General features: G+C 40.8%; 1 protein-coding gene across 1 annotated transcript in view; it reads left to right on the top strand.

The window, feature by feature from the left end:
• LOC142151570 (STE20-like serine/threonine-protein kinase) overlaps positions 1 to 23,557 on the top strand; it is a 57,915-nt gene that overhangs the window by 18,584 nt on the left and 15,774 nt on the right. Inside the window, exons 2-13 of the mRNA XM_075207354.1 lie at positions 3,676 to 3,840; positions 4,587 to 4,635; positions 4,737 to 4,886; positions 8,178 to 8,250; positions 9,098 to 9,292; positions 12,242 to 12,323; positions 12,450 to 12,566; positions 13,802 to 15,583; positions 16,537 to 16,685; positions 19,197 to 19,320; positions 19,637 to 19,810; positions 22,105 to 22,231. Coding sequence (XP_075063455.1) covers positions 3,676 to 3,840; positions 4,587 to 4,635; positions 4,737 to 4,886; positions 8,178 to 8,250; positions 9,098 to 9,292; positions 12,242 to 12,323; positions 12,450 to 12,566; positions 13,802 to 15,583; positions 16,537 to 16,685; positions 19,197 to 19,320; positions 19,637 to 19,810; positions 22,105 to 22,231 — 3,187 coding nt within the window. The remainder of the gene's footprint in view (positions 1 to 3,675; positions 3,841 to 4,586; positions 4,636 to 4,736; positions 4,887 to 8,177; positions 8,251 to 9,097; positions 9,293 to 12,241; positions 12,324 to 12,449; positions 12,567 to 13,801; positions 15,584 to 16,536; positions 16,686 to 19,196; positions 19,321 to 19,636; positions 19,811 to 22,104; positions 22,232 to 23,557) is intronic.

Raw genomic sequence — 23,557 nt, forward strand, 5'->3', positions numbered from 1 at the left:
GAACACCATTTATCTACCAAGATCATTGTCTTAAATCACACACAACCTTCACGGTATCTTGAATTCCTCCGTGCTCCCCCAAGCTTCCTTCCATAATTCCAGCTACTTAGTCTTTCTCCAATTCCACCTACAGACCACTCCTCACCTCCTCAGGGCTGGACTTTTTTGTAACCCCCCTAATGGGTATATCCCACACTAGTGCCAAGCCTAAATTGGCATTACAAATGCCCTTTCACATATCAATGGAAAAAAGTCCTCTACCCTGCCCTTCCCCAGTCACTGCGGTCTCTGAATGTAGGAAAAGGCGCAGTGTAGTGCCAAACAGTTATTTTATCAATGGTGAGGTGGTTGGCAATGAGCAGGAAGTATCTATCCCCTTCTATACTTCTTCTACACATGCTCCCAGGGGGAGAATTATGGGCAAGTTTGGGCCTAGGATAGACAAAGGTCTCATATATCGCCTCGATGTCCGGCTGCGTACATTGCCAGCCAATACAGTACAGAAATCTCCACTCATTTTTCCTCGCATCTCTATGGGACACGAGGAAAAATGAGCAGAGATTTCAGTAAAAACTGTGACGCGATGTGTCTCCATAGACTGTTCCGGAGACATCGCAGCAACTCGCAACCCATTGAATTTACCCCCTAGAATGTTGTACAGTTCTCACCTCACCTTACGGAAGGAACTAATCTACCCATGACTATTATCCCCTCTCTAAGTTACTGCTGACATGTTAGCATATATGTACTCCTTTCACAATATTATTCCTTAGCCATGCTCATAATGTTGGTGTAGCAGTCTTGTAAAACACTGAAGTAAAATAGTTCTGGATTCACGTTTCAAAGATCGGTTCCCCCAGTATGTGTCCTTCTTCCCTCATTGATCCTTCTACCTCCCCTATGAGTTGGAGGGAGGTTTGTGCCAGGGACCGCAGGTGATGGAGCAATAAGGTGCTTGGGAAGTCCTGCGTTAGGGGCAATCAATGCTAGAGAAGCTGGCTGATATAACAGACAAATGGTGTGCATTAGATTAATGCTAGGGATATATATTCATATCTCACATCTGTCCTGATTTTGGCGTGTCATCTCAATTCGCAGCCCACAAAAGGGGATGGAGTTTAACAGGAAGTGGGTGGGGTTTTACACAAATATGTCCATTTGTGAGCAGAGTATTATTTTGTCCTGCCTTAGGGATTCTAACTGTTAGAAGGTTAGGAGGTTTGTATATACACTGAGAGAATTAGAGAGCATTTAATATAAGCACACATAGGGCCTGAGTCATTAAGGCACGCATACTGAACGCATTGTGCATTTTTTATAAACTACACATAAATCGGCTCTCCGAAGTCAACAAGAAACGACTCCAAAGATACGTGTGGTGTTCACTACGGGTGTAGTTTTACTAGACCAAGCACCGCAGGATACTTATGATATCTATGTGGAATATAAAATCTCAAAAGAAAGCTCAGAATAAAAAATAAGCAATTCATGTTACCTGTCAATAATATAGTCACTTATAATTAGAAATGAAAATTAAACCTTTTTTTGTCCTTAATTCCCTGTATGTCCTGTCACACTGCAACTGGCAGAGGGCTGGACATTGTTGTTCCAAAACACTTGAAGCCACAAGTTGCTTAGCCCTGACTTAAAGGAATCCTAATTATTTGGTGTTACGTAAGGGGATATGATTGAGGAACTATCTTCCTTAGATTTCTAAGAACATGACATAGAAATAGAGAAGCACACATCTCCACGTTCTTCTTATAAGTTACAAATACATTTTGTGAAGGGAACTGCTGGCGTTGTAACTTCTCTTATAGTGTCAATAGACCTCTGCATCATGTTTTCAATACAAGCAGGTCTGATTAACATGAAACAGGAAGTTGGTGGTATAAACAGCTATCAGACTAACCAATCAAAATGTCGCTCCTTGACCACTTTCCTACATAGCATTTTGTTATTTTGTGAATAAACTTTAAAAATTAATAACAAATGATTGGTAAAGATGTGAAGAAGGCTTATTCTAAATCCAGCCCTTTGTAAAATTCCCTTTTGTGAACAATGACCCTTTTTATATATACAATTTGTTCCAGCAAATACATTTTGCTGCAAAACTTACATTCTGCAGAACAAAGTACATGTTGGGGCATTAAATGCATTCACTTTGTTGTCACAAGACAGGTAATTGTAGATACCGTAATATTGTGGGAACATTTTGTGAAATTTTGTTTGTCAGTGCATGATATATTAACTTGAGTTCACTAAAATTGAATACACAGGGTCAGTAAAGTGTCCCCTGACCACAAGTCATTATCACCACATATCAAACATATTTGATATGTGAGGCCTGATTCATCAATGCATGTATCTGCGAAAACGGGAGATACGTCCATGAATGACACTTACTACAGTCTACGATTTCGGGGAGAGAACGGGCGGGGAAGGGGTGCTTGGCTGCAGTAAATGTACAATAAGGGCGTGCCAAACTCAAGCCCACGCAGCCACGTCCGAATCCAGCTCTGAGCATCTCAACGTTACTTGTTTTTCTGCCGTATCTCTTGTTTCAGTTAAAGGGCTAGTCTAAGTCATGAGGACAGTCACGTATACATGCTATAAAATGTGTTTGCAATCACGAGCAACTGTAAAAATGTATTTTGTGCTCAGCAGACTAACGACATCCTAAAAAATGTACTTTATGACATAACACAGTTTAAAAAAAGTGTTTTTATTTTTATCATTAATGGCTTAATTAGTAATAGGTGACATTAATTCAATAAAAAAAAAATCTGTGTGCTCGTTCTTTTGTGAATTTATGATCCACATAGGTTTTGGACGTATCCTGCAGCGTCTTGTGCAGTGGAGCGCAGCTGACCTGCTTCCGATTTCAACAGCACCCGTATCTTGAGATTCGTGACTTGATGAATTAGGGAGTACGCAAAGCCGAAATATGTGCGTTTAATGCTAAATGCAGGTTGCGCTCAGAATGTGTCCCTTTAGGAATCAGGCCCGTGGTGTCCTTGGTGATTAATGCAATGCCAGAGAGTAACTAGCCAAAGAGTTACTAACCACACAAACAGTATTCCTTTCATGACATCTAGTACCCAGGGAAAACATAGAACAAATGTAGAGATTCACGAACAGGATTTGTTACAATCATAAAGGTTTCAATTCTACCTACACATTTAACGAAAGAAGTGATAAGAGAATATCTAGCATGTGATTGGCTGATTTAATTTAAAAATATAGCATGACACTGGTTGCTTATACATAAGTGAAATCTGGAAGTCATTTCGAGATTAAACTGGACTGATCAATCACACACAAGTTTCTTGTAATTAACTGTTAACTTGCTCTGTACCTATTTGCAAAATAATAGGGAGAACTTATAGTCTCCTAAACGTACATTAAAAAAGTAAATACCAGGAACATTTTTCATTTTTTATTATGCTTTGCTGTTTTATGTTTTATCTTATTTTTTGTTTTAAATTTAGGGGGACAGATCAGAGCTATGGATAGGTTTAGATATATTCTGGTCAAGATGACAAGTCTGCCTTGAGATGCCTATTTTCATAACCAACTTTGTGGATGAAGTTAAAGGTTGACAAATGGCGACCCCTTCAGTATATGCTGGGTAGGGGATGCTAAAACAATTTCTGAGTCTATTATATTTTTTAGGCATATGACAAGGAGAGACAGAAACTGGCTGCAGTTAAAGTTCTTGAAATTCCATCTGAAGATGCTTTGGAGGATCATGTGGCTGAAATTAATATTCTGGGACAATGTCAGCACCCCAACATCCTCAAACTCCTAGAGGCAGCTTATTGGGGCCGACAGCTCTGGGTAAGAGTGAAGGACGATGTGTTAACTGGCAGTATAGTTTTAAAATGAGAGGGATTGATAGAATAGAGTACAGTGGGAGCAAATACTGGCAGCAGATGGCACAGTGGGAGCAGGTTCATGTAGGACTGGCACCAGAGGGTACAGTGGGAGCAAGTGCATACAGGACTGGCAGCAGAGGATGCAATGGGAGTAGTTGCATACAAGACTGGCAACAGAGTGTACAGTGGGAGCAAGTGCATACAAGACTGGCGCCAGAGGGTACAATGGGAGCAGGTGCATACAGTACTGGCACCAGAGGGTACAGTGGAAGGAGGACCATACAGGACAGGCAGCAATGGGTACAGTGGAACCGGGTGCATACAGTACTGGCACCAGAGGGTACAGTGGGAACAGGTGCATACAGGACTGGCAGCAGTGGGTACAGTGGCAGCAGGTGCATACTGGACTGACAGGATAGTGTACAGTGGTAGGAGCACCGTAGAGGACTGGCAGCAGGTGCATACTGGACTGACAGGATAGTGTACAGTGGAAGGAGCGCCGTACAGGGCTGGCAGCAGAGGGTACTTTGGAAGGCAGTACATATTGGGCTTCTAGCAGAAGTAGCAAAAGAGGGTGCAAAGAGAGGAGATAAACACAGGACTGGCAGAAGTTTATAACAGGGAGCAGGTAACACATGCCAGTCAGTAATGGGTAGAGAGGGAGCTGGTACATACATGACTAGCAGCTGTGATTTCTCTCTTTTTCAGATTGTGGTAGAGTTCTGTGCTGGAGGAGCACTTGATGGCGTTATGATGGGTCAGTGCCAAACATAATCAATATATTGTTTGTGGGTTACAAGTGTCTGATAATGTGTCTGTGTGTGATTATTTATATGTAATATCCTTTCCTACATGCAGAGCTGGGACATTGCCTTGCAGAACGTCAGATCCGTGTGGTCTGTTTCCAGACCCTCCTTGGTCTCCAATACTTGCACTTTCACAAAATAATCCACAGAGACCTGAAGGCTGGGAACATCTTGCTCACACAACATGGAGACATCCGTCTGGGTGAGTGTAAGGAGGATGAAGAATTGATTCTTGTCTCCCATGATCACCAGCTCTTCATTGCATTTTGAATTAAGATTTGTAGTACAGTCTCTCATATATCTTACGTGTCACCATGTTATAGGAATATTCCTGCAGGAGAATAACTGTCATTTATCTGAACCAATAATCCTTAAGTTCTTGGCCCTTAAGAGCCAGCATTTATACCTTTAGATAATTTTATTTTAGTACTAACTATATTTTTTTAAACAGTCATAAGATATATCAATACATCGTAATGGTTTTTTTGCAGTATAGGGCCTAATAACCTCACCTTTGCATTCAGTCTCCCCTTATCCTCAACAATTAATTACTATATCATTGTTTTTGTAAGCTCTCTTACCTTTGTTATTATCATTATGTACCCATGCTTGTCATTGTTGCTCAATATGCTTTACAATGGCAGATTACCTGTACTACATTTTGGTCACAGACTACAATATTTCCCTGGGCATTGAGGTAATCCTGGCATTCAGTAGTGGGGGGAAGGGGGGTGGGAGCACAGAAACTATAAGCCTCAGTCCTCCAGACAACGGAAGACACCTGGAGTGTGGCCACCAAACTATGAATATAGAGCACAGAGCCTTAATTAAATATTTAAGTGCCCTGGGCAAGAAAGAACACTGCCCCCCCCTCTTGGTGGAAGTAGATGCTGCCATCCTGTGGTGTGGACATGCCTAGCCCTCTACAAGCGCAATACTACTCTACAACTCTGTGCTGCACTCTCCTACCTGTTTTAGTAGATTTGATTACCTGGTGCTGCTGCTGGTGTCTTAAGTTCCATTGCTGCTTGGCCAGATCCTGGAATGTTGGGGTCCTATTTGGAGATGAGATAGTTATTATTCACCTCCTGGATAGTCGAGCAGTGAGTGAACAATTTAAGTCCCCCTAACCCTCAATCAGCCTTACATTAAATTGGTAGCTGTTCTTATATAATACACAGGCCTCCTTCTAACCAATGAGCCCCAGAATTTAATCGATAGCATTTCTATTTAATAAATATGCCTATCCCCCCCTTTACAGCCTTACATTAAATAGCACCCATGTTTAATAATTAGGCCTGCTTCCCCCTAATCAGCATGACATTAAATTAATAGTATTTACATTTACAAAATAAGCCTCCTTCCAACCAGCCCCAACATTTAATAGCTTTCCCACTTATTATGTAGATCTATCCACCACCCTTACCCCTAACAGTAAATTATTAACATTCCCATTTAATAAACATACATATTCCACCCTCATTGCTGCCAGTCCTAATATGAAATTAATTAATACAGCAGTTGTAGAGGGCTAGGTATTTAATAAAAAGGCCTATTTCCCCATAAGCCAGCCACCTGCACCGCTTTTGTTATGGCCCTGATAGTGCATGACGGAGCTGGGGGTATCTGAAAAATGCTGAGTGGGTGTCCTGTCGCCAATTTAGAATGTTGCCTGATCAAAGCTTCCTGTGTTAAAGCAGTAGAAGCAAGTACAGATGACCAGATGTGAGAGGCCAGTTTGTGTAGTGCGGTTAACTGGCCTATGACACATTGAGGCATTACCTCCAGGCACAGAAGAAAATTAGCATTCCAGAAAGTGGGAGGATTTCCAGTGGGAAAGGTACCTAAATCAGCCATGTTGTGATGCAAGGGGTACAATGTTTTATTCTTGCAGGCATGGAAATACTGCCTGCTTTGCATGTAGCAGACAAATGCTAAGCGGCTTTATTTGTACACAATGACCTGGAGTTGACCTAAGCAATGCCCCTAACATAGATTTTCGCAGAGATAGAAAATCTATTATCGCTGCTATTTACCTAGAAAATATTGCCGGAGGAATGATACTCACTGATCGGCGATACTGGCTAGCAGCAGTAAGAGGACTCTTACCACCTTGCCAGCCTGTGCTGGATCCATTTGCAGTTTCAACAAAAATGTTTTAAATAAAAATAAATAAATTATATAAATAGTAATAATAAATAAAAATAGTAGAATTAGAAAATTATGGGTCAAACCTTGCACAATACAGCTGCCTGGGTGGGTGGTCAAACAACATGGTAGAGTACTATACGAGAACTGACTCATGGATGTTAAGGTGCATAAAAGCAAATAAACTATGTACATGTGGCAGCTAGGTCAGTAGGCTATAAATGAGGCAGTGTCAGTTGATAATACACATACCTCCACAGAGTATTTGGCAAATATTTGTGAAAGCAAATGGGGCCTAGTAGTAACTTCACCAGGAGAGGACTTACCTTGACTATCCACACCCAGCCAAAGGCGGGCAAGATATGTCATTGAGTAGTAGAAACAAGGATAATCTGCATTTTTGTAACCTCATAGAGAAGTGTGGGTAGCAGGAAGTTGACATGTTCAAAAATGTCCCTGTTAAACCTGGCCACCTTTAATATCTCAGATGGTGGATTATGAAAAGATGTGGCAAGGTACTTGGTGAAGGAGGGGAGTCTGACTCTCTGGTCTATAGCAAAGGCAGAGGATAATTTCTCGGGTGTCAAAGGAAGCTTTAATCCACAAATTATTCTGAATTTTGACCCTCAGTGTGCTCTGGAATTGTAGCGTGGTAAATTTTAGCCTCAGTGAGGGTAAAGTGGTCCTGTAAATCAGAGACTCTCCTCTCCACTTTAATGGTGCATTCCCACAGAACCTGAACACTATGCTGTGGCAGGCCCTGGAGTCCTTCACGTCATCAATCTTACCGGTTAGAGTGGCTTGACAAGGGAGCATTAAATTGCCAACTGGAACTGGTTGGTGAGTGTTGTCTGTAGCCATGTCTACAGTGCTGGAGAAGGTGTGTCTCAGAAGGTGCTAGTGCAGATGCTCACTAAATTTTGAGCCATCATGGGACCCCCAACTTTCACCATCTCCCCCCACAAGACACCATGTTTGCTTCTTCATTTATACACCAGGCAATGAAACCTTTGCTTGAGGTGTCAGGGGAATAAGTCAGGATGAATACAGACTTGGAGCACTACAAGGCTGCCTCTGTTCACATGGAGCCCAGCCATGGACTACAGTTGTCTTAAAGAATATATAATTATAAACCAGCACAACTGAAAGATATAGAACTGCCTGTTAAGAAAATACTCTACTACACAAATTCCATTGTGTTTCATAAACTCCTGTACATTTTAGTTAACACATAGAATAGTATACATTGCATGTACTGTAATATGGTATTTTACTATGGATTGTAATGATTATTAAATAATGTACATACATGTACTAATGTAATTTGTATCATTTTTTGTGTTAGCGGATTTTGGAGTCTCTGCAGTGAACAGTCAGACCCTGCAGCGTCGGAGCTCTTTTATCGGAACTCCTTATTGGTGAGTTCTATAACAAAAAGTCCACAACTCTTGCACACAGCAAGTTCAAAGAGAGAGTTGTTTGTTACTTACTATGTGGTAGGTAATTTACAGGAATACTATCAAAAAATAATACCAATGTTTTTTGTCACATTTTGGAAAAAAAATATGAAAAACTTACTTTAGCCAAATGTAAAGCAGGTGCATAATAATAATGTTTTTGAGTGGGACTGAAAGTGGGGAGTGGGGTCTGGGTACAGAGAGCTAAGCTGATTAAAGCCAGAGCTCCATTTTTAAAAAAAAGTTTGGGAAAAAGATGTAGAGTTTGAATTGTCTATTTTACAAAACTCTGAGTGCTCGCTGAAATTTTTCAACTTCAATAAAAAAAAGTTTACATAAAAAAAAAAAAAAAAGTTTGGGGGCCCAGCTAACTTATACACCAACCCTTATGTCATGTGCCTAAGTTGATAGTTTTCCCTATCTGAAAGCATTTATGTTAATAGAGAGCTACAGAAAAGCATTGTCTCATTGTAGATCCCGACTAACAGATCATAAAATTTCCAATGCATCACGTAAATAGTGTTTGGTTTTGGCTGCAATGTTTTATTGTCATATTGCAATCAGTGTATCCATAAATATCTGTTTCAGGTCAATAGTACAACATCAAAGATCCTCATCTTTATGTGACTTAATTTTGCTTGAATTAAAATTGAATTATCATAATTTGATTTGCTGAATTGTGGTAACTGTTTTGTTAGGTTCGCTGGATTGGATTTTCTAAATGTATTTTCCTATATTTTGAACACACACACTATTGTATGGAATCCTTTTACTCAGAATTACAGAACTTGCTCATACATGGTTGCAGGATGGCGCCAGAAGTTGTGATGTGTGAGACGTGTAAGGATGCTCCATATGATTACAAGGCCGATGTATGGTCTCTAGGCATCACTCTTATCGAGCTGGCTGAGACTCAACCACCAAACCATGAACTGAACCCAACCCGTGTCTTGCTCAAGATTCTCAAGACCCAGCCACCAAAGCTGAAATATCGTCAATTATGGTGAGTCAACATCATCACCATCATCATCATCAACATTTATTTATATAACACCAGCAAATTCCGTAGCGCTTTACAATTGGGAACAAACATTAATAAAACAATACTGGGTAATATATATAGACAGCGGTAAGAGGGCCCACAATTAGGGCTGCCAAGAGGAATTCAGGGCCCCGGTACTACAAATTCATTGGGCCCCCCTTATAGTCGAGTATGCTAAAAAAAAATTGCGCATCCTCACGGCGGCGCAATATTTTTCGGAGGTGTGGTCATGCATTTGGGGGTGTGGCAAATGTGCCATTGGGGCGTGGCTAACACATCAAAATCACTAGCCTCTCAGTTCGCCAGAGTGTCACATATGTCCAAGCACTCCTGACTTTCAGGACATCTAGCACCACAGTGTAGTATACAAAGAATGCAGTGTGTACACAAAGAGTTCAGTATTGCCCTGCACCTTACATTGGGCACAACACTCACCAAAAATTGCCATTGTCCCTACTAGAATCACAACATTTCACATACTATCCTGCTCTCTCCTACCTGTTCTTCTCACTTTCACCACTTGTGGCTGCATGTTCCTTTAGCTGCGGCTTGTCTGGTTCCTGGAATGTTGGGGACCCTATTTGGAAAAAAATGGCTACATTTAGATAATTCCAAACAACCCTGACGTTAAATCAATACCACCCACGATTAATAATTAGGCCTTTCTCTGGCTCCAATATTACAATAATGTGCCCCTTCATCATCGCCATGCCTTATGATCACACTGCGCCCTCCATGCTTCTTTTGCGCCCTTCACCTGGCTCCCCTTCATCACACTATACTATGCTGCTCCCCCCCCTTTTTCAATCCCACTGTGCCATGCCTCCCCCCCTTTTTAACCCCTCTGTGCCATGCTGACCCATTTTTTAACCCCACTGTGCCATGCTGCCCCCCTGTTTTTTAACCCCTCTGTGCCATGCCCCCCCTCAATTTTTAAGCCCTCTGTGTCATGCCCCCCCTCATTTTTTAACCCCTCTGTGTCATGCCCCCTCTTTTTTTAACCCCACTGTGCCATGCTGCCCCCATTTTTTAACCCCTGTGCCATGCTGCCCCCTCTTTTTTAACCCCTCTGTGCCATGCTGACCCCTGTTTTTTACCCCACTGTGCCATGCAGCCCCCATTTTTTAACCCCTCTGTGCCATGGCCCCCTCGTTTTTTTAACCCCACTGTGCCATGCCCTCCCTCGTTTTTTAACCCCTCTGTGCCATGCCCCCCCTCGTTTTTTAACCCCACTGTGCCATGCTGCCCCTCTTGTTTTTTAACCCCACTGTGCCATGCTCCCCCTCGTTTTTTAACCCCTCTGTGCCATGCCCCCCCTCGTTTTTAACCCCACTGTGCCATGCTGCCCCCCTATTTTTTAACCCCTCTGTGCCATGCTGCCCCCGGTTTTTAACCCCTCTGTGCCATGCCCCCCTCATTTTTTAACCCCACTGTGCCCCCACCTCATTTTTTACCCCCCCTAATTTTTTAACCCCACTGTGCCATGCCCCCCCCCCCCCGTTTTTTAACCCCTCTGTACCCCCCCTCGTTTTTTAACCCCTCTGTGTCATGCTGCCCCCGCCCCCCCCCCCCGTTTTTTAACCCCTTTGTGCCCCCCCTCGTTTTTTAACCCCTCTGTGCCCCCCACCTCATTTCTTAACCCCCCCTCGTTTTTTAACCCCTCTGTGTCATGCTACCCCTCATTTTTTAACCCCCCCACGTTTTTTAACCCCACTGTGCCATGCCCCCCTCATTTTTTAACCCCTCTATGTCATGCTGCCCCCCCCCATTTTTAACCCCTCTGTGCCCCCCTCATTTTTTAACCCCTCGTCGGCGCAAGGGCCCGGGCCAGGCCCCCAGACATGCCCGGGTAATTAGTACCCACCCCCCCCTCTCGGCGGCCCTGCCTACAATCTATGGGACAATGGGAGTTTGAAACACAAGGGCACGTGCTATATCATATTGCACATTGGTCCAGCTAGAATGCAAAGATAAAAGTATTGAGTGAGCTGTGTGATCAGTCACACAGCAATGTTGGTCAGAAGGTTCTTGTATTGTGTTAGCTGTGTAGAGGATGGTAATAGGGTAAGCTAGGGAGATTAAGGTGTTGGTTTAGAAATATAATAAGCTTGTCTGAAGAGGTGGGTTTTCAGAGAAAGCTTGAAGGTTTGAAGACTAGAGGAAAGTCTTACTGTGCAAGGGAGGGAATTCCACAAAGTGGGTGCAGCCCGAATAAAGTCCTGTAACCGGGAATGAGAGGATGTGATGAGAGTGGAAGAGAGAGGCAGATCTTGTGCAGAACGGAGGTGTCAAGTTGGGAGATATTTTGAGACAAGTGAGGAGATGTATGTCGGTGCAATTTTGTTGACGGTCTTGTATGTTAGTAGAAGAATTTTATATTTGATTTATTGAAAAACAGGCAACCAATGTAGAGACTGACAGTGGCTCAGTAGAGGAAGAACGGTTTGCAAGGAAAATCAAACTAGCCGCTGCATGCAAAATAGCTTTTAGGGGTTCAAGTCTGATTTTGGGAACACCAGTAAGGAGGGAATTGCAATAGTCGATGCAGAAGATGATGAGTGTATGAATTAAGGTTTTTGCAGTGGCTTGTGTGAGATATGTGCATATTCTAGAATTTTTTTTAGAGGTATGTAACATGATTTAGATATAGACATCTCCCATTCAGAAAATACCCAGAAAGGAATGCTCAAGCGAACTGTTACACAAACCACATTTGAGAGATAGGAATCCTAGGTTATGTTTTCTGAAATTTTGTTCGGTATGAGATATGTTTTCAAGTTCAAATGTTCCATCACAGCCAAGAATGTTTCTTGGTTGAAGTGTTGATCATCTCTTAGATTAGGTTTTTTTGTGATTTGACATTTGTTAACAAAATGTAATTTATTGTTTTCATTCTTTGATCCCACTTAGGTCTCCAGACTTCAACCATTTTCTAGAGAAGTGTTTACATAGAAATCCCCAAGAACGACTATCATCAAATGAGCTTCTTGAGGTTAGTTATGGTGAAGACTCCGTAAGCAGGACAGTCTACTACTTTGAAGACTGATATATTTTGCCCATTTAGCTGTTAAAGCTAAATTCTAATTCCTTCACTTGTCTGTATATCTTTTTCTCTTAGCATCCATTTGTGTCCAAAGTTAATGACAACACCCCGCTTAGAGAGCTGGTGGCTGAGGTCTTGGCAGAAATCACAGAGGAAGAAGACGATGAGAGTATGAAAGAGTGTGACTCAGTGGTGAGGGGAAAAAAACCTTCCTTCCCTTTTTCTATACAGACACACCATTTCTCCTCTAAGAGATCATCATCATCATCATCATTTATTTATATAGCGCCACTATTTCCGCATCGCTGTAGAGAGAACTCATTCACATCAGTCCCTGCCCCATTGGAGCTTACAATCTAAATTCCCTACTATAGACACACTCACACAGACAGACAGACAGAGAGGGAGAGACTAGGGTCAATTTTGATAGCAGCCAATTTACCTACTAGTATGTTTTTGGAGTGTGGGAGGAAAGATTCTTAATAATAACCCTTTACTCTTGAACAAAAGTAATCTCAAATCCCCTGTTCATCAACTATTTCAGTTGGGTTGCTCCATACGCCTATAGTTGACTTGTGACCATGACTCCTGTGTGTTTTCTGGATTGTTGTTGTTTATATCAACTGTATTGCTGTAACCAGACTTCGAATCATCTACTGCTGCCGATAGACCATAGTGGTCCTAGATTACCCCTTTAATTGTTGTGTTTTATTTTTATTCTGAAATAAATTGATGGGGGTTTTATGGCAAAGTATGTTATTGAACAAACAAATCAAATGGTCACCCCTTGGGACAGATTGTGTCTGATGTGGTGAATACCTTCCAAAGTGATTATTCTTGGGGACTCGCTGCTTGGTGGCTTCTATTGGTCAACATACTATGCAAGATCCCTGTATGATTATAACATTATTTTCAATATTGTGCAATTAAACCAATGCTGGTCCTTATTGTCTTGTTGTTCTAAGTTATAACAAAGCTCAAAATCTGTACAGCCTACCATGCAGAGAAAGGGCCCACAATAGCAAACCTATAAAATGATGTTAAAGACTATAGCAAATGCAAATAAAGACTATAACAAATGCTTTGAAAGGTTCCATGTTCATACAGATTATTTTAGCATCACTGGTAGAGCTGCACAAGGAATTTATTTTATTTCTATCATAAATTGACCCTAGTCTCTTTATCTGTCTGTGTGTGTGTTAGGGAATTTAGACTGTAAGCTCCAATGGGGCAGGGACTGATGCACTGAGTTCTCTGTACAGCGCTGTGAAATCAGTGGCGCTATATAAATAAATGGTAATGATGATGATGATGATTTACTATTATAATAATTATAATAATGTGGTGATGTAATATAAACAATAATAATAATATGAATATTCACTATTGTTTCATTGGTAATGATAGATTTTCACTTTTACCTGCAGAATGATTTGCCATTCACTGGCCACAGTCAAGAGGTTAGTGTCTTGAATACACAGTCTCCTGGAGACAAGTCGTCTATAAGAATTGCGGATAAATGTGCCGGAGATTGTCAGCCCACATCCAGCCAAGGAATTCCTATAGAAAACATAGATCAGAAACCATCACAGAAAGTACAAAAAAGAACAAGTTTCTTAAAACAGATGCGCAGACGCTCTGCTCCGTCATTTCCAGAGGAAGCTAGGGCGTCTGTTAAGTGGAAGGTTGACAGTAAACATCATGAAACCAAGGAAAGAGAACATGCCAAAAAGAAGAAGGACAAGCCTCCCCAGGACATTGCAGTTAGTCCAACAAACTCTGATCTAACAGTGTCTCAGACAGTAGGAATAAAGGTGAACAATATTGAGGTCACTGAAGAATCAAACAAAAAAGATCTTGAGATTGGAGTAATTATGTCCCGAGTTCCTTGTGAAGACTATAAAGAGAAAGCTGACAACTGTCTTCCTCTAAACCAGATATCACTGAAGAAAAATGTATGTGACATAATCATGTCATTAGAACATCCCCATGTCCCCAGTACTACAAGTGAGTCGAAGTGGAGAAGCAGTGACAATCTGTACATTGCACCCAGGACATTAAGTAGAACGTGGACACTGCCTTGCACTAGGAAGAGAAGTTACACTGGGGTTTGGAGGAAGTTTAAAGTAGAATTAACAAATGGACAAGAACAGACCACAAGGGAACTTGATAAAACTACATTTTTACTTAGCAAGAATGATAAACAGTTAAGTAGGGTAACTAATGTGGAAGCAGGTTTTGTTGATGATAAAGGAATTGGTTCTGAAGATGGAAACACTCAAGATACAGTATCAAAGGGGATTATTTCTGATCATAGAAATGATGGATCTCAAACCACATTCAGATGTCTTCAGTCTAAATTTACAAATGAACACACTTCTGTTATACAGAAACATTCACGTTCATTTTCAAAGGACAAAAGAGCATCAGTAAAATGGGTAACTGTAAAAGAGCAGGTTGGATCTGGGGACAACATGATTACTAGGCAGGAGGAAGCAGCACTTTCTGGATTGCTTCCATGCAGCACTCCTTCTTCTGAAGAAACAACAGAATTTGGGAAGCAGGAGGTTGTTAATGCTTCTGACAAGGAAAATGGTAGTGTGGTCAGGCAGCCGCATGTAACCAGTTCAACAGAGAGGACAACTGACGACAGAAGAGACATTCATGTACAATTATCTAAGGAGAGTGTAACAAATCAGACAGGTATAATAGATGATCGTACATATACTTGTGGTCAAAGAGATGGAAAACTGTTCAGATCTACCTCCCCAGTACAACTTAGGCAAATCAGAAGAGGCAGTGCAAGTGTGCTGTATTCCTCCAGGAAATTATTGAGAAGATGGACAGTACCATTTTCAGGAATTGAAAGAAACATGGCAGCACAGGTCAATTCAACAGATATAGAGACAGAATACAGGAAAAGAGAAAATATTTTATCTGGTATCAGAACATGTTTAGCTACCAAAGACGAGGGGCAACGTCTCAGATCTGATGAAAGTTTGGGTTATGCAGATGAGAAAGGTACTGGTGAGACTAATGGAGTAATGGACAGCATCAAAGGAGCCAAAAAGAAGTTGACCTTTGCTCGATGTTCATGGACTGTAAACCCTACTGAACTCAATGGTAGGGCCATTATACAGAAAAAAGATGGCCAAGACAAGATAGGTGAAACAGAGGACATGGACTCAAATCCAGAGCACACTGAGGAGGTAGGAGACATAATACAGCAAAAACCTTTCTATGGTATAAAATACATAAAAACAGGATAATTACAATCTCCTGGCCAACTCAGAACCTGCAATTCTACTTAGAAACACTGAATACAGTATAGATACACACAATTTTAGGTTGTATGCTCAGAATTTAAGTTACAAATAGCATTATACTTCCACATTCATTATAAAGTGAGATAGACAGTGCCCATTCAAAAGCAGTCAGTGTATTTGAAGAGAACCCTTTAGTCATGAAGTTATGTGAACATTAGCTAGTTTTCAGTAAGTTGTGGCTAACACGCCCCATGGTTATCTATAGAGAATTCACTTCTCAGTAATTGTTACATGTGGCATTTTGTCATTAACCAACAAAACCATGCGATAAAAAATGACAACTCTACATGCTAGGAGGAGTCTATATACCACAATCTCTGCACTGACAGCTGGAAAATGGCCCTTCACCATCCGTATTTGTATGTGGGTGCTTCTTTTAAAAATATTTTACTTGGTTTTATAGGAAATGAGGGAGTGCATCCTCTAACTACTTTATTTGTCTTCTTTCTGGCTGCCAGCTGGTCCGCATCTGTGGGGCTGCATCATAATTAGCTAAATAGTCAATAACAAAATTATACAATATATTGATGGGGTACAAAGAAGTTTAATTGAAATACCTTGGGCTAAAAATATTTCACTATTTGGCGTAGCCACTATATGGAGCGTAGCGCCCCCTTAATCAAGAGAAGATTGGGTTGAGATGGGCCGGTCTGGAAGAGAAGTGATACCATCCATATAACATTTTCAAAGACATTTCCTTTGCTAGAACATTTATATATTTTTTTTAATATGGGAGCTTATATGGTTATTGTAATATAGGACATTGGGAGGGATTCAAAAACCAGGTTTATGGGAAACAATTTTACGGTGTACTTATTCCTCTTTTCATGATGCAGTGGGAAGACACCTACTCAGATCAAAAGGACCCCCAAAGAACCATACGCATCACACGGAGGTTTGTAGTGGATGGGAAGGAGGTGAAAGTATCTTCCTGCAAGCGCAAAGATGATCCGAGAGCTACAGATATGAAAGAACGTACTGTCAGGTAAGCATTAGAAATGTTTAGCTTCCTCTATTTAATTTATTTTCCGACTGCTGCTCATCAATTTGTCCTATGAACTGTGCACTACACACAGCTAATACACAATCCATATACTGAATAGCTTTTCCTGAGTAGTGGGCAGATGTTGCAGATTGACCAAAAAAAGACATAATGGAATGAAATGAAAGCAATTTCACTGCTGTCTCTTGTTGACCTGTGTCTCCATACACCTATATAGTATAAACTATGGCACACCACATAAAGTGCAAATCCCAGGCAGCATGGTAATATAAGGATTGCGCTCAAATGTTCTGATCTGATTGCTATGTGCAAACAGCACTTAAACATGCTTACGTCATGAATGGCATGCCTCAGACACCATGTGAACACGTGGTTATCAGATTATTGTGTGCCTGTCACGGTGCCTACCGTTTCCATAGCTCCTGATGTTGTATCATGTACCATACTGCTCCCGACTATAATTCTGAGTTCTCCTATTGTTCACTATTATTGTCGTTAACTCTGTGTCTGCTGAATCTAGAGACATCACTGGCAGCATTCACTAACACCATACCTAGCTCTGTTACCAGGGTTTCTGCTTATGCCCTGACTACACGTGTCCACAGACCCTTGGCTTCAGAATTGAATATGAGTAAAGTTACTTTCACACATTAATAGCAGACACCTCTTCATATTTCATAGCACATTACTTAGTGAAGAGTGTTATCCTGCTTTCTGGTGCTAAGTTGCTGATAACAACCTTATTATGAACAATACTTAGTTCCATCTACTGTGATACTCTCTGTGTTGGTGCACTCCTGTTACTGCTCAGAGTTCTAGCTGCTCAGGGCTTTTGCAGTATTCACTACATATACATCATTTTATATCATATAATTTAGCAAATAAATGTAATATCATCTAGGCAGGGAACTCCTTTGTGTTTATTCTGTGTGCATTTTATTTCCCACTCTATATTATATATCTGTTAAAGTGTACCTGTTACAAACATACACACCTTGGAGGCAGCCATTTTACAGGCTGAATAACTATTCATGATAGGGAAGTCTATTAATGCAATGTATATGGTTATGATTCTTGATACCTAAGTAATAAAAGGTTTAATATCCATAGAATCATTACATCCCATTTTTTGAGCACCAAGGGGACATCCCATTTTTTCTATACACTTACTTTAAGGGGGGTATTCAATTGTTAGCGTTAACGGAAAAAACCGAGCGCTCAAAAAATCTTAGCATTAATACGGTAATTACACGCGGAATTTCAGCTCGCCGCTCCCTGAGCGGCGAGCTGAAATTCCGCGAGTAAACTACCGTATTAACGCTTTTCTCGCGCAATATTACCGTATAAACGGTAATTTTTTTTGAGCGCTCGTTTTTTTCCGTTAACGCTAACAATTGAATACCCCTTAGGGTTGGAACTTCCCTTATCATCCACAGTCCCCCCAAGCAGCCTACTCCATTTTCTATAAGGGAGCGCTAACCACACCTCCAATCTCTCTAATTTATCAATGCCATACTTGCCTACTCTCCCGCAATCCCCGGGAGGCTCCCAAATTTCCAGGAGAGGAGGCAAATCTCCTGGATTCCCCGAAATTCACGGCATTGAATGGCAGGGGTGGGGCTTAATCGTGTCATTAAGCCCCGCCCCTGCTATTCAATGCCATGAATTTCGGCATTTTATAGTGGGGGCGGGGCTATGCTGACATGACATCGTCACCATGCCCCCCTCCTACCCCCTGTCACATGACTTCTCCCCCGGGAGAGAAGTTTTGAAAGTTGGCATGTATGATTAATGCGCTTGGACCCAGTGACATCTCCACCCTTCAAAGGGACATCGGTTTTGCTGAAGCTGAGAGCTGGTGGTCTTCAGATCTCGTCCTATACTTTTAATCGACCCTCGCACCCTCTTGTTCCCATAGAAGCGCATTTTTATCTGCACTCCGCGCAATGTAATAAAAAAAGTTTCCACATGTAATAAAGTAATTTCCAATGTGACATCACTCTCAATATTAATGTAAGCCATAAGGGAGGCTAACCTGGGCAGTATTGTAAGCGAAGACCAGAAAACATATTTCTTTATTTCAATAATTACTTTCAAGGTGTGTAGGTGACTGGTGCAGTTTAAATCCACCTACACCCAGTGAAGTCAGAGATTGCATTAATATTAATGAGAATGCAGTCTAAATTCTCTAGCAACAGTTGACATCACCAAGGCACCAGGCAACAAGTAATGTCACTGGTTCCCAGTGAATTGATGTAGGCTGATGAGGCTGTAATCTCATGAATTTTGGGCTCACTCCAGAAAATGGCTGCATCCACTATGTGTAGGCAATGAGCACACTTTAATTACGTATTGATCAGGCAACCTGTGGCTCTACAGCTATTGTGTAATTGCAACTCCCAGTATGCTTTGCCTGTCTGTGGCATCTATAGATTTCTTGGCAATAGAATCGTAAACCAGCACATGAAGAGTTCCATCTAATGTATTCTGCAGGCGCCAGGAGCTACAGCAGCTGAGACTGTTGCAGAAGGAAGAGATGAAAGCGCAGAGCCAGCTGGAGCAGAGAATGCAAAAAGAAAGAGAAATCATGTTCCGACACATTGAGCAGGAGATCATAGTAAGAGGGGTCATGAAACATAGCTGTACTGCAAGGTGTTGATTATTTATGGGTGTCCTCTTAGCAATTCCTCAATGGGGTTTTCTGGGGAAGACTCAAGAACAGACGGAAAGGTTTACAGGGATTAAATGCATTATGTTTATTGACAAGATCTGTGTGGATGAGGGAAATACAGATTTGCAGTCTGATTTGTCTTTCGATGTTGTCTTGACACAGTAAATGGCAGTGGTGAATGCTCTGTGTCTATTGTAACTGTGCAGAGTTTTTGTGCTTGGCCTGCATGCATTCAGTAATCGTGATGTCTGTGTACTCCCAGGGAAAGAAGCAGTATTATGAGCGAGAGATTGAGGCCCTGGAGAGACAGATGGAGCAGGCACGAGCGCGGAGGGAGCAGGAGCACACTAATCGCCTGCGGCAAGATGCGCTACGTCTCAAGGCTCAGCATCAGAAGGAGAGGAAGAAGACAGAGTTAAAGGACAAATGGCAAGAGGTGAGGTTGTTCTGTCAGACAGGGCTCAAAAAATAACTTGTCGTAGTAAATAAATATGCAAGTATATCTGAAATGTGCAGTTTAACACACAAATACACCTGTGCCCTCCCTGTCTGGTTCCTAAAGTATAATATAATTTAGCTGTTGGTGGGGGCTGTAGTGTGGGTGTAGAAAAGTATAATTCTTTGAATTGTAATATTCAGGGGTGGCAAGAAATGGGGTGAATTTTTAAAAAATATATATTGTTTTAATAAATTCTTTTTAAGAAAGTACTGTGCAATTTTACCATAAAACTGAAATAGCGGACAACAGATGTATATAATCATAACTCCAAACATAACCAAGAATAAGCCAACGTCCGACTAGTACAGCGTATGATCTTTAGACATAAATTTGTTTTTAGTATTTAATAAAGCTTTTACATCACTTCAGATTGACCATATGACCTTAAATTTATTAAAACGTATGGGTTTTAAATAAAAAAAAAAAAGTATAGTTTATCTTCTCGTGTGGTTTGCGTTTATGCAACCTGGCCTTTAATTAGCAACACCATCCCCTCCCTCCTCCATACAGTGACATTAGTAAGTCACCATGTGTGACCTCCTAATGGTAAAGCAGCAGTGGTGGGAGACTGTAGGCAGGAGAACAAAGTACAGATGCCACAACCTAATTGTTGTTTCCCCAGTACTATCATGTGTTTCCTAGGGTGACAGTAATGGTCCTGTGATCAGGTTAATGAGCAGAATACACAGTCCAGGCAGAGGTCGTATTAAAGCTTCCTCTCGATAAATATTTATTACCCAACCATTATTTCGGAAAGGGAAACAGCTGCTGTTAGTGGGAGTGTTTAATGGAAGTTGACATAAGTTGCTGTACAGTACTGACAGCTACAGCACACAAAACACACCAGGATACAAAGAAAGACAGTCAGGGTGCGACAAACTGTACCTAGAGAACTACACATGATTTGAACATGAGCTTCAACCTGACTTGTGTCTTTTGTTAAATAGTGGGAAGTTTTAAAGAAAACTAAAATAGTTGCTTATACGTCACATAAATACAATTGTACCAACAATACTGATTTACTGTTGCTAGTAATTCTTTGTTGTATCCGAGCTGGCATAGATCCGTCTTCAGAACAAACTCTTATTTCAATATATGTATTTACGGGACATTTACAAAGCAGATCTGCTGTTTATTAGATCAGCAAATGGGCATTTACTGGTTTTGTGCAGTGAAATCTAGGACCTTGCATGTTTTTGCACAATAAGCTGACTTCTCTTATAGAATGAGCAAGTCTTCCCTTGTAGCTGTGGGAAAGTAGCAATATGTGGCTAAAAAGCAAAGGCAAAAACAAGATTACGCTTTGAGAAAGAAGATGTTTGAATGATCAGAAAGGGGTGGAGATGTATGAAGACGTTCCTAATCTTAGAGGGTCTCTCAGGCCTTTTGGACTTTGTTAGAAAGATTAGAATTTGCACTTCCTTAGATATAGTGGAAATTAGTACTGCACCTTAAAAAGTAACCCACCCTCAATGCAGTCATAAGTAGTCTGCAGTTATGCCGGAATGTTCATATATATGCACAAGGAAACCAATGGAATAAAAGAATAATAAAGAAATTAAGGTGTTCATCAGTTGAAAAAGTCAGCCCTGATATCCCCTTACTGTTAGTAGTGAATTAAAATATGAATAAGAATAAAATTAGCAGTATTTTGGTAGTAAAACCTAAACATTTAAATTAATCATCGAGAGGGAGTAGCATGTGATAGGAGGTTGTGCGTTTTTGTGACATTCTCATGTAAGACATGTGGAGCCCACTTACGAACACACAATGATTGTGCACATTGGATGTAGAAATGGACAATGATTATGCACAATATGGATAAAAACATGTGCTTGTGAGGACCCATACAAATATGCTTAGTTAGGCTGGTGGCCCACTGGCCATGTTACATGCAGCGTGTAACCAGCACTTACATCTGGGGTCAAGTGAAGCAATGTATAAGATTCTATTGACCTCCTTGAGTGAACATGAATGAATAGAGCACACAGCGCACAATAGACACTGCCATGCCGCGGCACCGAACCGCAAACACAGGCGAATGTGGAATGTGGCTAATAATAAGTTCCACTGTTATACCCATTGATAATATTACAATACGTTAGTAAAAACATGTCTTTTTTTTTCATTTGGTAACCGGCCTTAATCAGATGTGGCTCACATGCCATGCTCTTCATTAATGACACCCACAGAGTTTGTGAGATTATACCGAGCGTTTCTTCTCTCCACAGGAGAAATTTCTAGTAAAGCAACAGCAGGAGCTGAACTCGGCTTTGCAGAAAGTAGTAAATGAACATAAGAAAAAGGTTATTAGTATCGAGAGGGAGAATCTCTGCAAAATCCACAGTCTCAAGCGAGGTAAGCACGAGACAATGGTCCAAATCTGGGAATCCGTTACGCTTTGATGCAGGCAATTAACCCTGTGTATTTTTTAATTGACACATTATTTTTCAACAACTCTTAGGGATATATTTACTAAAGTGTGGGTTTGAAAAAGTGGAGATGTTGCCTATAGCAACCAATCAGATTCTAGCTATCATTTTGAAGAATGTACTAAATAAATGACAGCTAGAATCTGATTGGTTGCTATAGGGAACATCTCCACTTTTTCAAACCCGCAGTTTAGTAAATATACCCCAAATTGATGATCAGTAAGAAAAAAATGCAAAACTATAGACATTTAAAACGTTAATATAATAGAGCGTATCAAGAACACTTTGGCCAAGCTAGGTTAAACTGACAAATATCTGTAGATTTACATAAAAATATGCAATGTTAATGTGTCTTTTCTTATTTCATTTGGACAGCAAATAAATACTATGCTACTTAAACAATCACTAATTTGTGTAGACGAAGTAGCTAGTGATATTATTTATATTGTGTGTGAGTAGATGAGATTCAGTAGCAGTATTATCGAATGACTTGAGAAAAAACGACAATTGGGTTTGTGTGTTGGGGGGATGGAGGGGTTCCCCGTGAGCAAAATACATCCTGTCTGGAAGTGGTTTGAAGAACACATGAAACCTATTGAAGAAGACAGGAAATTACCTCTATTTGAGTCTCAATAATAGAGAACTATGGGTTGTATTCAGCAAATGTTTACCCCATGTGAAACATGATCTGTCAGTACTTTGCAACATCTGACAGTTATTTTATATAATGCACTTTTACATTATCCTCATTTATTTATATAGCGCCACCAATTCCGAAGTGCAGTACACAGAATATTTATCATTTACATGAGTTCCCGCCCCATTGTAGCTTAATCTAAATTCCATAACACACACAGGTTGTTTTTGGTCATTCAGTGGTACTAACTATAGCATAGTTGTGCAGTGTACTGTGCTTTTATTGTTGTTGTTAAACATACAAATGTGCTAAGAGTTTTGTAAGACAATGATGGGGACAAGGGGTGGGTACAGAATGAAGAATTGGGGAGAAGGGACAAAGGTCAGGGCTACAGGATGAAATAGGTTGCAAAACAATGTTCTATAAATCCCATAGACAACTACCAGCATCAGGGAAAGTGTGCTGACAAATTCAATGCTGGCTAGTTACAGTGTGGAGAACTGCATTATTTTATTATGCTGATCAATCTCCCTCATTAATCCTTAACTTCATAGAATTAAAAAAAAATCTGGAATCACAAGGCCAAATGTTCTTTTCAATGCTTCTAGCATATAA

This window comes from Mixophyes fleayi, chromosome 4 (assembly GCF_038048845.1).
Source record: "Mixophyes fleayi isolate aMixFle1 chromosome 4, aMixFle1.hap1, whole genome shotgun sequence".
Classification (NCBI taxonomy): Eukaryota; Metazoa; Chordata; class Amphibia; order Anura; family Limnodynastidae; genus Mixophyes; species Mixophyes fleayi.